Source organism: Calidris pugnax, unplaced genomic scaffold, assembly GCF_001431845.1.
Source record: "Calidris pugnax isolate Ruff unplaced genomic scaffold, ASM143184v1 scaffold25, whole genome shotgun sequence".
Classification (NCBI taxonomy): Eukaryota; Metazoa; Chordata; class Aves; order Charadriiformes; family Scolopacidae; genus Calidris; species Calidris pugnax.
The window spans coordinates 3364979-3377603 of NW_015090805.1; the positions used below are offsets into that span (position 1 = coordinate 3364979).

At 40.9% G+C, this 12625-nt stretch overlaps 1 protein-coding gene across 1 annotated transcript; it reads left to right on the forward strand.

Moving 5' to 3' along the window:
• Positions 1-201: 201 nt before the first annotated feature.
• RSPH1 (radial spoke head 1 homolog (Chlamydomonas)) lies at positions 202-8510 on the forward strand. Its single transcript, XM_014938056.1, has 9 exons — positions 202-268; positions 818-931; positions 1052-1157; positions 2308-2398; positions 2636-2771; positions 3075-3146; positions 5632-5842; positions 6341-6499; positions 8341-8510. Exons 1-9 carry the CDS (start codon positions 212-214, stop codon positions 8367-8369), a joined length of 975 nt encoding a protein of 324 aa, XP_014793542.1. The 5' UTR covers positions 202-211; the 3' UTR covers positions 8370-8510.
• Positions 8511-12625: the final 4115 nt, after the last annotated feature.

Genomic DNA, 12625 nt, shown 5'->3' on the forward strand with positions numbered 1-12625 from the left:
TGACTCAACCACCTCATAATTAAACCTGACAGGGAAAAAAAAAATAAAAAGTCCCCGCCGGGGCTTCTCCTCAGGGGCGAGGGGGCGGCGGTAAAGGAGGCCCCCGCTCCCCCCGGCCGTTGGGCTCAGCACCCGGGACAGCAGCAGCGCGAGCCGCCCCCCCCCACACCCGCGCGCCTTGGTTGCCAGGGGCGACGGCGACGCTGCGGCCATGTCGGATCTGAGCGAGGAGGAGGAAGAGGCCGAAGAGACCGAGGCCAATTTAGGGGTTCGCCGGGGCGGGCGGGGGTGCCGCTGGCGGCTCAGCAGCACGGGTGGCGGCAGCCCTGCCCCGTCTCCCGGCCCCTGCGGCGGCGGGGGCTGCCGTCCCGGGGAGGGAAGAGGCGGACGGCCCCGGGCGACTGGGGCAGGGGGTGGGGGAGCGCCGTGGGGAAGGGAAAAGTGAATGTTACCGGTCAGGGCGTCTTAAATACGGTGTGCCGGCCGTGCCGAGCCTGGGAGGGCTCCCGGGGCCCTTCATCGGTGGTTCGGGAAGCGGGGCTGTGCCGCTTCGCTTGGGACCTGCCTGACTTTCTCCACCGGGGGAAAACAAGTCGTCCATACTTGCCAGAAGTGTGTCAGGAAGGGAGGAAAGCCTCTGCCTTCCAGGATCCGAGGAAAGGGTCTGCACAAGCAGCCAGGTGGCCCTGCAGTCTCTGACTCAAAGCCAAACGGGAGCAGCCTTCAGCAAACACCTGCTTTCCTCTGTTTAATGAGGCTAGATTCAGTCAGGTCTAGCCCTCTTAAACAACATTTTTTTTTTCCTACATGTGATCAGGTGTATGAAGGTGAACGCAATCCAGAAGGTGAGCGACACGGACATGGAAAAGCATTTCTACCCAATGGTGATACATATGATGGAGAATATGAACATGGTTTTAGAAATGGACAGGTAAGACAGTGAGAGAAGGCAGTGGCTGTGCTTATGTTTCAGCAGTTCTGTTATTTGGGACACTATATTGAAACAAGATTGAGAACTGACAAGTATTTTATCTATACCAATATGTTTCAGGGGACCTACAGATTTAAAAATGGTGCTTGCTACGTTGGAAAATATATTCAAAACAAAAAGCATGGCCAGGGCATTTTTTTTTATCCAGATGGATCAAAATATGAAGGTAAAACCCAGTTGCAAGGATTTCTGTAACAGAAAGGATACATTCTCCCATCTAACCCCTCCTCACCTCCCTCCCCACTCCCATGTCTGGAATGCAAGGAGGTAGTGAACTGAAGAGCATATTATTTTAAGGAGATACATTTTCTATGAAATGTTTTCCTTTTAGTCCTTTTTAACTACAAGCCCTAAAAAGTGTGAGTTTGTGTCAATTACTGTGAGAAGTGTGGTGTTTAGTAGCAGTTTATGCTTGTCACGACCTCCTTTCAAGTGCAGTGTTTCAAGTCCTGAAAAATATTAAGCATCTTCTACAAATCAGTGCAATCCTGGTAGAAGAGAGTGTAATTACATATTTCTGAATGATGATTAGAACCACAGACTGTTCAGAATACAGTATTTTAGAACTTCATTACATCCATCCTTAAAGAAAACCTGATTAGAAGACTTAGGGACTGGGCTATCTCTGAAGTCTGAAGAAGTTGAAACTTACATTGTTTCCCGTCTTTTAGGATAGTACTCAAAACTTTTTGAATATCACTTAGGCTAGGCAAGACAGAACATTCACATTGTGAGGGCTAGAGCAGAGAGGAAAAAGAGCAGCCCATTTCTTGCCTTATGGGAGCATATCCATCTGTGATTTTTTTTTTTATTTATTTGTTTAAGTATGAATAGAAGAATAGTTAAGATACGCAATCTAGCATCCTTTTAAATATCTATGCCCGCTTACTGACAGGACAATTTTAGCAAATGAGTCAAACTCAAGTAGTCCCCCTTGTTATTTAAATGGAGATGTCACAGTATCTAATGAAACTGTAACAAATTACCAAATGTAAAGATAGGAGCAGGATGTTACATAGCTTTTTGTGTTCATCTTACGATAATGGAGATAGATAGATCATTATGGACAAAATGTGTTTGGAGTGTAAGGGAAAGCAGGCAGCTGCATAAATATGCATGGTGAGGGACAGAAAGAAACAAAAAGACAAGGGTGTAGAGTAAGGAATAGTGTAAGGAGGGGTAAGGAACCACAATGATGTTGTAGCTTCCTTTTCCTTCTCTAAAAATTAATGTATAATAACTTTCCAAACAGTCCACTGTATCACACAATGAAATATACCACATCTCACTCTGTTTTTATTGTATTCTCATTAAAGGAGACTGGGTGAACGACCAGAGACATGGCCATGGAGTGTATACATATGCAAATGGAGACACCTATACTGGAGAATGGTTTAATCACAATAGGTTTGTTTCATTCTTGCAGTGGTGTTTCAAGTCACCTAGTGGCATTAAAATGCAGAGGTTATTTTCAAAGTATGGCTGACTGTAGCAAATCAAGTGCTGCTGGGTGACCTTGGCAATGTAGGCCAACTTGAGTCATTTCAGCTGCTTAAATAATACAGTTGTAATACCTGAAGTATAACAATATTCTACATTCTTACTATTCAGTAATACAAAGCATAATTTTAATTTTCTCCTTAGGCATGGACAAGGCACATATATCTATAAAGACACAGGAGCTATATATATTGGTGGCTGGGTGAATGGAAACCAGGAAGGAGAAGCTGAACTTATCTACTTAAACCATAGATTTAGGGGCAAGTTTTTGAATGGAAATGTAAGTATGCTGGAAAGCTCTCTATTCATCTGGACAGTTAGCATGGAATTGCTTTAATATAATCTATTTCCACTGAAAATAAGAAGCTGGGCTGATTTTTTGTAGTGCTTCTGGTATCATAAGTGCAACAGAAGAAACCAAATTAATCTGCAGGACAGAACGCCAAGTTTCTCTGCAACTTTGCTTTCAAACTATATTGTTATTGACTATTGGATGAATTTTGCAGTAAAGCATACTTTACATTTATATGCTTAGAATGTTCTAACTTTATAGTTTTGCTGACTTTTTTGTATCTTTGTGCAGCCTGTAGGTCATGGGAAATATATCTTTGATATTGGATGTGAACAGCATGGTGAATACATACAAACAGAGCAGGTAAAAGAAATAGTGCAAATTATACCGAATATCAGAGAACTCAGTAAATCAAGTTTATTGTTGAGTAATCTATAAAATGCCTTATAGATACTGACATTAAAGTAGATCTAACCTGTCAAAAAAGGGTAGACACTCATTAATTCTTAAGAACTAAATGATGTTTCATTTTGCTTTTTTCTTTAGCTTCTCTACTGTGTAGGCTTTGACAAGTACAATGTCTGATTTTTGCACTCACTTGCAAACAGGAGTCCTCTCTGCTTAAAGTTTAGAAGAATCAGGACCTTCCCAAAACATTTGAAGTTTCAAACCACAGAAGAATGTAGATGTATTTATACATTTAGCCTGTATTCCACTTTGTTCTGAACACCAGAAAACAAAGAAAAGTATTTCTTCTTATATTTCTGAATTGCTTGATGCTATGTGTACAGATGGTACTTTCCAGCAGATTCGTGTTTTGGAAATACGTCTCATTGTTGTCCTGGTCCTGTTAGGAGCTTAATATCCTAATAACTGTAGGGAGCAGCTGGGATCAGAGTCTGTTTTGATCAGGGCCTGTTTTTCCTTCTCCTTCACGCATGAATGTTTTGAAATGTTTCTGATTAATATGGTGCAAAATAGCTATATAAGTAAGACATATATCTTAATACTACTGTTTTGATTTCAAGAAAATATGCCACATTTTAGCTTATACTTTGCTACTTAGGTTGTTAGTTCCCATTACACACACTTTGAAAATTCTCCAATGCAGTAATTTTTTCTTGAGGAAAAAAAAAATAATCCTATCCTTAGTGATAGAGATTTGCAAAACATGGAGAAAGTGTTGCTTTTTTGGCTACAAACAAGAGATCCTCAAGTTAAGTAGCAGATTCATATGAATATCCAAAGTGAAGTGTATCTAGTATCCTCAGTTCAGTTGAGAATTGTTGGATGTGCTGATTTTGGAATATCAGGCCATTGATGTGGGATTTTAAATATGAATTTAAGAATCCAAAGTTAAGCACTCAGCTTCTGAAAATCATTACTCAGGGATAATAATTTCTTCTCATGTGAATGCTGTAGTGATTGTGTAAAGGAAGGGACAGTGCTGTCACTAAAGTAAGATTGAATTTTGCCTCTGCTTTAGTTGAAGTAATTACAGAACAAGGCCTATTTAAAAAAAAATTAAAATAAATTAGCTTGCAATACAGATAATGATTCCATTACTAAGTCTCCCTTATATTTGGTGTCGCGGTTTTGGCCAAATTTACCCAAACCAGACTGACAGATGGCCGTTCCCCTCCCCCCCCCAGCCAGAAAGAGAGGAGAGGAAGAGATAAGGAGATTTATGAGTTTAGAATGAACTAAACTACTTTAATGAAGAATTAATATTAATATCAAAAAGAAGAAAATAATGAAATAGATACAATATATACAAAAATCATATCAAGCACCCAGGATGATGATCACATCACCAGCAGGCACTGGGGAAGTCCCAGACTGGACTCAGTGATGGATGGGAACTGGATTCCAGCTCTGGAGTCAGGAACACATGGATCGGGATCAAAGGCGGATGAACAGACAGAGTCCTCTTTGGACGTCGCCTATTGAAGGAAGAAAGTTGACCCTTTAATCCCTCAGCTTTTATACTGAGCATGATATGGATGGGATGGAATATCCTGTTGGTCATTTTTGGGTCTCCTGTCCACTCCTCCCCACATGCCCACTCCCCCCTACACTTTTCCATTTCCAACCCTTCAATGGGGCAAATAACAAAGTTAGCTGACCTTGGTTGTTATAGCAATAAGTACAAGCAAGGGCCTCTCTACATACCATTCCTTGGTGTAATCAGGTCTTACCACTCTGAGGGTGAACAATATGCTGTTAATTTCAGAGTTGAGTTAGAAGAGGCCCAGCTAAAAAAGTAAAATTACTGAACAAAAAATTAGTTCTGTTTTAGCTCAAATCAGGATATTTGGATAAAATAAAGCATGTTTTTTTTAAGTAATAATAGCAAAAAATCTTCAGATTTCAAAAGCGTAAGCTTTGTGCAGTACCTTACTGCTTCCTAGACCCATTCCAAGGTCTTCCCTAAGCAAAGGTTGAGGCAGAAAGAGCTGTTTTGCCATTTCCTTCCTCTGTGAGAGACAGTGTAGCATCTACCAGGCAGACCATTAGGGCTTATTTGCTGCTCTTATACTGTAGACAGGCATAGAAGAGGAGAGATAGTTGTCAGAACCCTCACAGCCATTCTGTTCCAGGGAGAGACAAAATTTTCCCTTTAAGAAAACGAGCTAGGAAGCACTGGTCATTAATAATAGTCAACTGACTTCATCAAGTCCAAAGTGTAGTTATCTTCCAAGATTTGTAACTGCTGAAGTTTCTCCATCTGTAAATGCTTTAAAAAGCCATGTCATTGCCATTTTGAGCCCAGATAAAGAACCATCATCTTGGTTACTTCCTTAATACCTGTAAGATGTGATGCTGGATTTCATGCATTGTCTTCTAGGATAAAAGAGAGGTAGAAGAAGAGGAGGAACTCTCATTTCTTGGGGTACCAAAATGGAAAGCATCAGAAATTACCAAATTAACACTCTGGACTCCTCACGGGGAAAAACAGCCTTCTCCCAGAGAAGCCTCCCAAGTGGGAGCAGAAGCAGAGAAAGAAGGAGAAGCAGCAGGAGTAACTGAAAATGATGAAAAAGTGCCATCGATTACAGGTTTGTTGTTCTGGACAGCTGGGAACTCCATGCTTTGACTATCCCCTGAAAATGTGTTTTTCAGGTTTAGTATTAAGTGGTGTGAGAGGTTTGGGTTTTTGTGTTGGTTTTTTTTTTGTTTGTTTGTTTTTGTTTTGGTTTTTTTTTGTTTTGTTTTCTGTTTGTTTGTGGTTTTTGGTTTTGTTCGTTGGTTTGGGTTTTTTTTCCCTATAATTACCACATATTAAAAAATGGGAGCTTCCAAGCCTGTTTGTAAACTGCTCTCTCTGTTTTATCTCACATAGCATAATGAGATATAACTGCCTTGGGAAGCCTGTGAATCATTTTAGTCTATATCATGGCCTGTTATACAAACTTGGTTGTAAACAGCTACAGAAAATTTTGTGGGATTTCTTACGTGAATAAAGACTGCAGATTTCAGTAAGAGTTATTAGCTACTGCATGAGAACAATGGCTGAGTGCGAATTTGTAAAAATTAATTTTGTTTGCTATTTTTAGTTTCTCATATTTCAGTCACTAATGAGCCTGCTGACAGTGAGGAAGATGAGCCTTCTCTTCAGGAAGTATCCACTGAAGATTTTAGCCCAGTAAAGGATGCGGGAGAGGAAGATGAGGGAAACAGAGAGGAAGAAGAAAACCAAGATCAGGAGGATCAAGGTGAGGAATGGAGCATCCATACTCATTCTTTAATTAGCAGTCAGGGTTTGGAATTATGTGTGTCAATCAGCTGAAGGTATGCTGCTGCTGAGAGGTCCATTATCAAGCTGAAGAGACCATAGGAATCTGTACCGTTCGTAAGGGGTGCAGTCCTCTATAGATGTGAACTGGTTTTGAGTAGTCAAATGCATGTCATGTAACGGTACAAATTAGAAGTGACAGTTCTGCGTAGTGTTATCTCTGGATGAACAGTTGACAGCACTTGCAAAGCTGAGTTTATCAGTGATTACATTTGCAAACTTTTTTTTTTTTTACAAAAAAAGAGAAAATTTCAGACCCTAGGTTTTGAGCACTCCACTTTTTTTCTCATGAATGGAACTGTGTACTCTTATTCTCTCAACTGAGGTTGAAGAGCAGGCAAAACAAATCTGAATAAATAAATTTTAGTTGTTATGCGTTATGGTTTGAACAGTCTCTGGCTGATTTTTTTTGTTTACAAACCAAAGAGATTTGGAATTAGGATCCTCAGGTTTTCTTCCAGGCAGTTCAGAAGCCTGTTTTAAATGCAAAATTACTAAGAAACAACAAAAGGATACACCTATGTTTATTCATATTTAGCCTATAGACCTCCACCCAATTGTGTTTGTATTCATTATGTGTTGACGTTTACAAGCTTACATATCTGATGTATGAAAACATGAGATAAATGTATCCATTTGTAATCAATCCATTTTACAATAAATCAAAGCAAAGCACTATCCACAGGGATCAGAAAGACTATTAAATCATGTGAAAATGCCTGGAGATATGCACTAAACATTTAGGTTTCATAAACATATGAAAATTTGGAATTTTCATAGTTTTATTTGTTGTCATTTTTTTACCTATCACTTCTGAAGGTGCACTCTTGCTTCAGGGCAGACTTCAGGCAGACAGCTGGCCTCTCTGGTGTGTAGGACTGACATTTTATGGGAACCCTGACCTTGGTTCAGATCCACCAGGAATCTAAGCAGGTTTCCTGCATAGCTCCGCTTTGGATTTGGCAAAAGTTCATGGAGACTGGTTTGTCTCAAAGTCGTTTGGACTCAAATAACCATTTTTGACTGAACTCGATTCTAACAAATTTTCTGACCTTCCACAATGAAGCAGTTCTGGTATTCCCACTTTTTTTGTGTGTGTTTTTTGTTTGTTTTTTTTTTTTAAAGAACAAATGGACCCAAGAATCTGTCAGAGACAGTATAGATGCAGATTCCAATGCATGAAAACACAGGAATGTGACAGATATTCTCAACGTTCCTTCCAGCTCTTTATTGCTAGAATCAAAGAGTTGGATTTTATACATTTTTTCAGTGTAGCTCTACATCCATAATTAATTAGGCAACACATTGTTCCCCTTGTCTTTATGTTTAGCAAGATTAAGTTATAGTAAGAGGAAATGATTTGAAGAAAATATGCATACTGTGAAGAGCAGATGTAACAAAATCTGGTTTCTTGCAGCCTTATATTCTCTGTCCCATTACCATCATTTTTTTCCACACGGGAATTCCATCCATTTTTTTTGCTCCATGTTTCTTATTATACTTGTCTAGATGGAAGACATTCTTTGGCTATTCCAGAGTTACATATGGGCTGGCTGGCAGTCAATATGTGTGTACTGAGCCTGTCTGGCAGCTGACAAACAACGTATAACAGTTAAATTCAAGTATTGGCAGTGAAAGGCAATGGGAAAGATGACTGAAATAGACAGCATAGTCCTAGAATTATGTTTTAGTTTCAAGTATTACTTTCCCATATCTTATAATAAAATGCATCTCTCTGTCCTCTTTCCTTCACCTCCACAGAAACTACTGGTTTAGATAAGGAAGATTAATCAAAGGAAGCAGAGTAATTGGATACAACTAAAGACAAAGAGCCCAAAAAACCCATTATTTCGGAGTGAATCATTTATTATGGTAACGCTGCGATATTTTTATTCAGTTAAGATGCTTTGAATAAACATTTCTGTCACTGATTCGTCTGGAATATGTATCTCTGAAACTTTTATGATCTCAGAGTACACAGACTCATGACAACTTTATTCCATGCAGCAGGTAGTAAATTCTTGAAACCAGTACAGGATTATTCTGGATTGTTGTGTCCTCACAAGTTTGCAGAAGCAAACTCAGTCTTCTCCCACTACTGGTAGTTCTTCTCTTCCTTGAACCCTGCCTCTGGGCACATAGGCCTGGGGTTCTTGCTTGTGAAGACAAAGACAAAGGCAACATTAGTCTTCCCAGCTCTATCTGTATCCTCTGTCACTAGACTGCTGATTACAGGCCTACCTTTTCTTTGGTTATTTTTTGATTGTTCATGTAGCTGTAGAAGCTCTTCTTGTTGCCCTAAATCGCCCCTTGCCATTTTGAACTCAAACTAAATTTTGCTTTCCTAACACACCACTGCAGTGTATTTAAATTCTTGTAGTCTGTTTTTTTTTTCCCATTTTCATAGAATCATCTAGGTTGGAAGGGAACTTTAAGATCATTGAGTCCAACCATTAACCTAACACTGCCAAATCCACCAGTAAACCATGTCCCTAAATGCCCCATCTACATGTCTTTTAAATACTTCCAGGGATGGTGACTCAACCACTTCCCTGGGCAGCCTGTTCCAGTATTTGATAACCCTTTCAGTGAAGAAATTTTCCCCAATAACCAATCTAAACCTTCCCTGGTGCAACTTGAGGCCATTTCCTCTTGTCATATCACCTGTGACTTGGGAGAAGAGACTGACCCCCACCTCTCTACAAAGTCCTTTCAGGTAGTTGGAGAGAGCGATAAGGTCTCCCCTGAGACTTCTTTTCTCCAGGCTAAACAACCCTAGTTCAGCTCAATCCCAAACTTCTCGTTTGCCTTGTGACCTTCCTTAAGCTGTTTAAAGGAGGCTGTCAACCATCAGAGTGAGGAAGCTGATCTGTAATAAATTCCCAACACCTATGTCCTGGTTAATACACTTGCTGATCCACAGACTCTCCAACAGCAAGTTGTCCATAGCATAGAAGAGCTCCATGCATTCAAGCTACTCCTTCACATAGAAGAAAACTCTGCCTCTCATTTTCCCTTTCTGGCTTTACTAATGAGCCATTCATTCACTGGAGAGCTCCAGTTGTGGTGTGAGCTGTCCCACCATTTTTCATTTTTTCCAAGAATGTGACAGTTTGCATCTGCACACAGAGCAGTTTCTAGTTCCTCGTTTTTGTTTCCCAGACTGGATCCACTTGTATACATACACTTAAAGTAGGCTCCCTTTTGGCTTGTTTTACCTTGCCTGAGGGGTGCTCCCACCACCCTGTCCCATTTACTTACTACTCCTGAACTCCATTCTTTCACTTAGTGTAAGCGTTTATCACCATCCTCCAAGGTATTGAATTTGCGTCTCTCCTCACCAGATTTACAAGCCTGTTGTCAAAGATAGTCTTACCCCACTTTGTTAGATCTCCTTGTCCTCCAAGATGGATCCATGGTAACGAAAGGCAAAGCACCATCTATGGCAACAGCCCCGTGACCAGTTGCTGCCTCTCACTGTTATGTCCCCTATTACTTGACCTCTTCCCATGGAAGATCAAGGGGACATCCTGTGGGTTTCCATGCCCTTTGCCACCCAGAATCCTACAGTTACTCTTGTTTTGCTCCAGGTGTCCCCCAGCAGTATCACTAATGGTGATGGTCACACTAATGAGCAATGAAGGGTAACAATCAGGGGACTGGACGAGCCTTGGCCATCTTTCTACAACACCCACTATCTGGTTGTCTACCAAACAGCAAACCCCCCATGACAGCATGTCTGGTCAGCAGACAGGTTTCTTTATTCCCTGCAGAAGGGGATCTCCAACTGCTACAACTTGCTGCTGATGCTCAGCTGGGCACAGCTGGCTCTGAAGCCTCCCTTGGCATCATCTGTTCCCCTCCCATGGCTATTAGGGCCCAATAGCAACTCTCTGCATTCAGGTCTGAGCAGTGAGGAGGAACATCTCTCATGCTGCCAGCAGTCAAGAACTTTAGCAGCATCCCTCAGGGGACTCCCTATCCACCACTCCATTCAGCACAGCCCCTAGATGTCCTTCCACCTCAGGCTTAGGCTCTCACCTCTGTGGACACCCTGCTGATATCCCATTTACTCTCCTTAATAGTGAACAATCTGCACTCCTCCTTCTGCAGGTCCTTGAACAGACAGCACCTGGACCATTACACACCTCCCACAGGACCCCATCACCCACAGCCCCAGTGAGACATCTGGACACAACATCCCCCTGCCCAAGCCCTGTCTAGGCTGACACCAGTGACATGCTGAGGGCACTTTCTTCACTGGTGCTGGAGATCAGACCTACTAGCTCATCAACACTGGTGTCACACAGTCCCACATGGTTTGCAGGAGAGCTTCTGCCTTTCCCTACCACCCACAAAAACCACCAAAAGCTCTGCTTGCTGTATTCCCATCTCCCAGCTGAATAGGCACCCCTACACAACAGCCAAAAAACAGCACAGCACCCCCTCATCAGCAGGCAACTAACTCCTGAACATGCAGCTCCTTTTAAATCAAGAACCTGTCAATCAGGAGGCAGCCAGCAGGAGACAGCAGCTGCAGAAGGCCCCTAGATGCCACCAGAATCAAATGACATTATATAAATAGTAAATTACAAGCACAGAGGAAGGCAGAACTGCACAAAGTGTTGTACAAGCACTAAATGCCACGGACAGATCTTTTCTGCAGGTGAATAAAGCTGCTCTGGAACATTTTTTTTCCTGATAATATGTAAGGAATACCTTAATTATTAACATGTGTATCTGCCTGACTTTAATTGACTCTCTCAGTCTGTGAGAACATTGGTATGAATGTTGATGGGCCTGGAGCCTGAGGAAGAGAGTTGCCAGCCAGTAACAGTTTGATCTTGAAATAAAATAACTGGTTTTGGCCCAGCTGGAATAAGAGATGTTGTACTGATATTGATGAAACAAGACCTGCATTTTTTTTATTCTTCACCTCAGAGCAGGAAATCTATACTGAAATTTTAGTGTAGGGCAAAAATGGGAAAACATTTTAACAAGTTCCTTTTCTTGACAACTCACAATTTCAGCAGAGGTATGCTCAGAAGTTTGAAAGGTAGCGATAAAAAGGGATTAACAGAAAGCAGAGATAAAAAAAAATGAGTCATATAAGTAGAGTTTATTGCTTCTTCCTGCAATTTTTCTCCTATCAGAAATGTCATATTGAGAAAATTCCCATGCAATCTTTCCCTTCCTATCTTACATGTCATTTTGTTTGCAATTTCTTGTCACACCGATTGTGACTTCAGTGAGCACTTTCAGAGGTGGTTATCTTTTCCTCTTTCTCCTTTCTTTGGCAAAGAGAAGTGCTGTATTTCCATTATTACTGTAGCTAGATCAAAGCAAACTTGCCTTGCTAACAATGGGATTTTTTTGTCTTTTTATGAAAAACTAACAATCCTTAGTCATTTCCATTATTACTGTAGCTAGAGCAAAGCAAACTTGCCTTGCGAATAATGGGATTTTTTTTGGTCTTTTTATGAAAAACTAACAATCCTTAGTTTACTTGCTAGTTTTAATATATTCTACCGTAAATTTGAGAAATAGCAGCGCAACATATTTCCCAAGTCATTTAGATTTTAAGGTAATCTTCAGGTCAAGCTGAGTTCATTCTTGGGTGATATATGAAATTACTTTCTCCCCTGCAGCAGCTAGTACTGTACTGTACGTTAGATTAGTACATGAGTGACCTCCAGTGGTATACCTGCAAATAGTGCATCCTGCCTGGAATACAATCAAGAACAGCCAAGAACATTTGGAAATCTCTACTGTGCTAAAAAGTGCTCCCAAGAAGATGGCTTGCTCCTTTTGGAAACCACCAGTGCTTTTGTCAGAGGAGACATTTCATTTTACTGTATTTTCCAGAAATACCTTAAGGATAATTTGGAAACTAGTTAGTAGTAGTTTGTTCATCCCTCTCTCCAAGAGAGGGAGGAACCCCTGCCAAAACTTGTTGCATGAAGGTATGCTAAATCTCTCTTGTCCTTCTGCCTCTTCACTTTTCAGTCATGAGGAAAGACCATTTTAGAGAGCATTAGAGCTCAAT

Coding starts and splice junctions, on each gene's coding strand:
- RSPH1 (XM_014938056.1), top strand. CDS start 212: ATGTCGGATCTGAGCGAGGAGGAGGAAGAGGCCGAAGAGACCGAGGCC. Junction 932..1,051: donor ATGGTTTTAGAAATGGACAG/GTAAGACAGTGA, acceptor AATATGTTTCAG/GGGACCTACAGATTTAAAAA. Junction 2,772..3,074: donor GCAAGTTTTTGAATGGAAAT/GTAAGTATGCTG, acceptor ATCTTTGTGCAG/CCTGTAGGTCATGGGAAATA.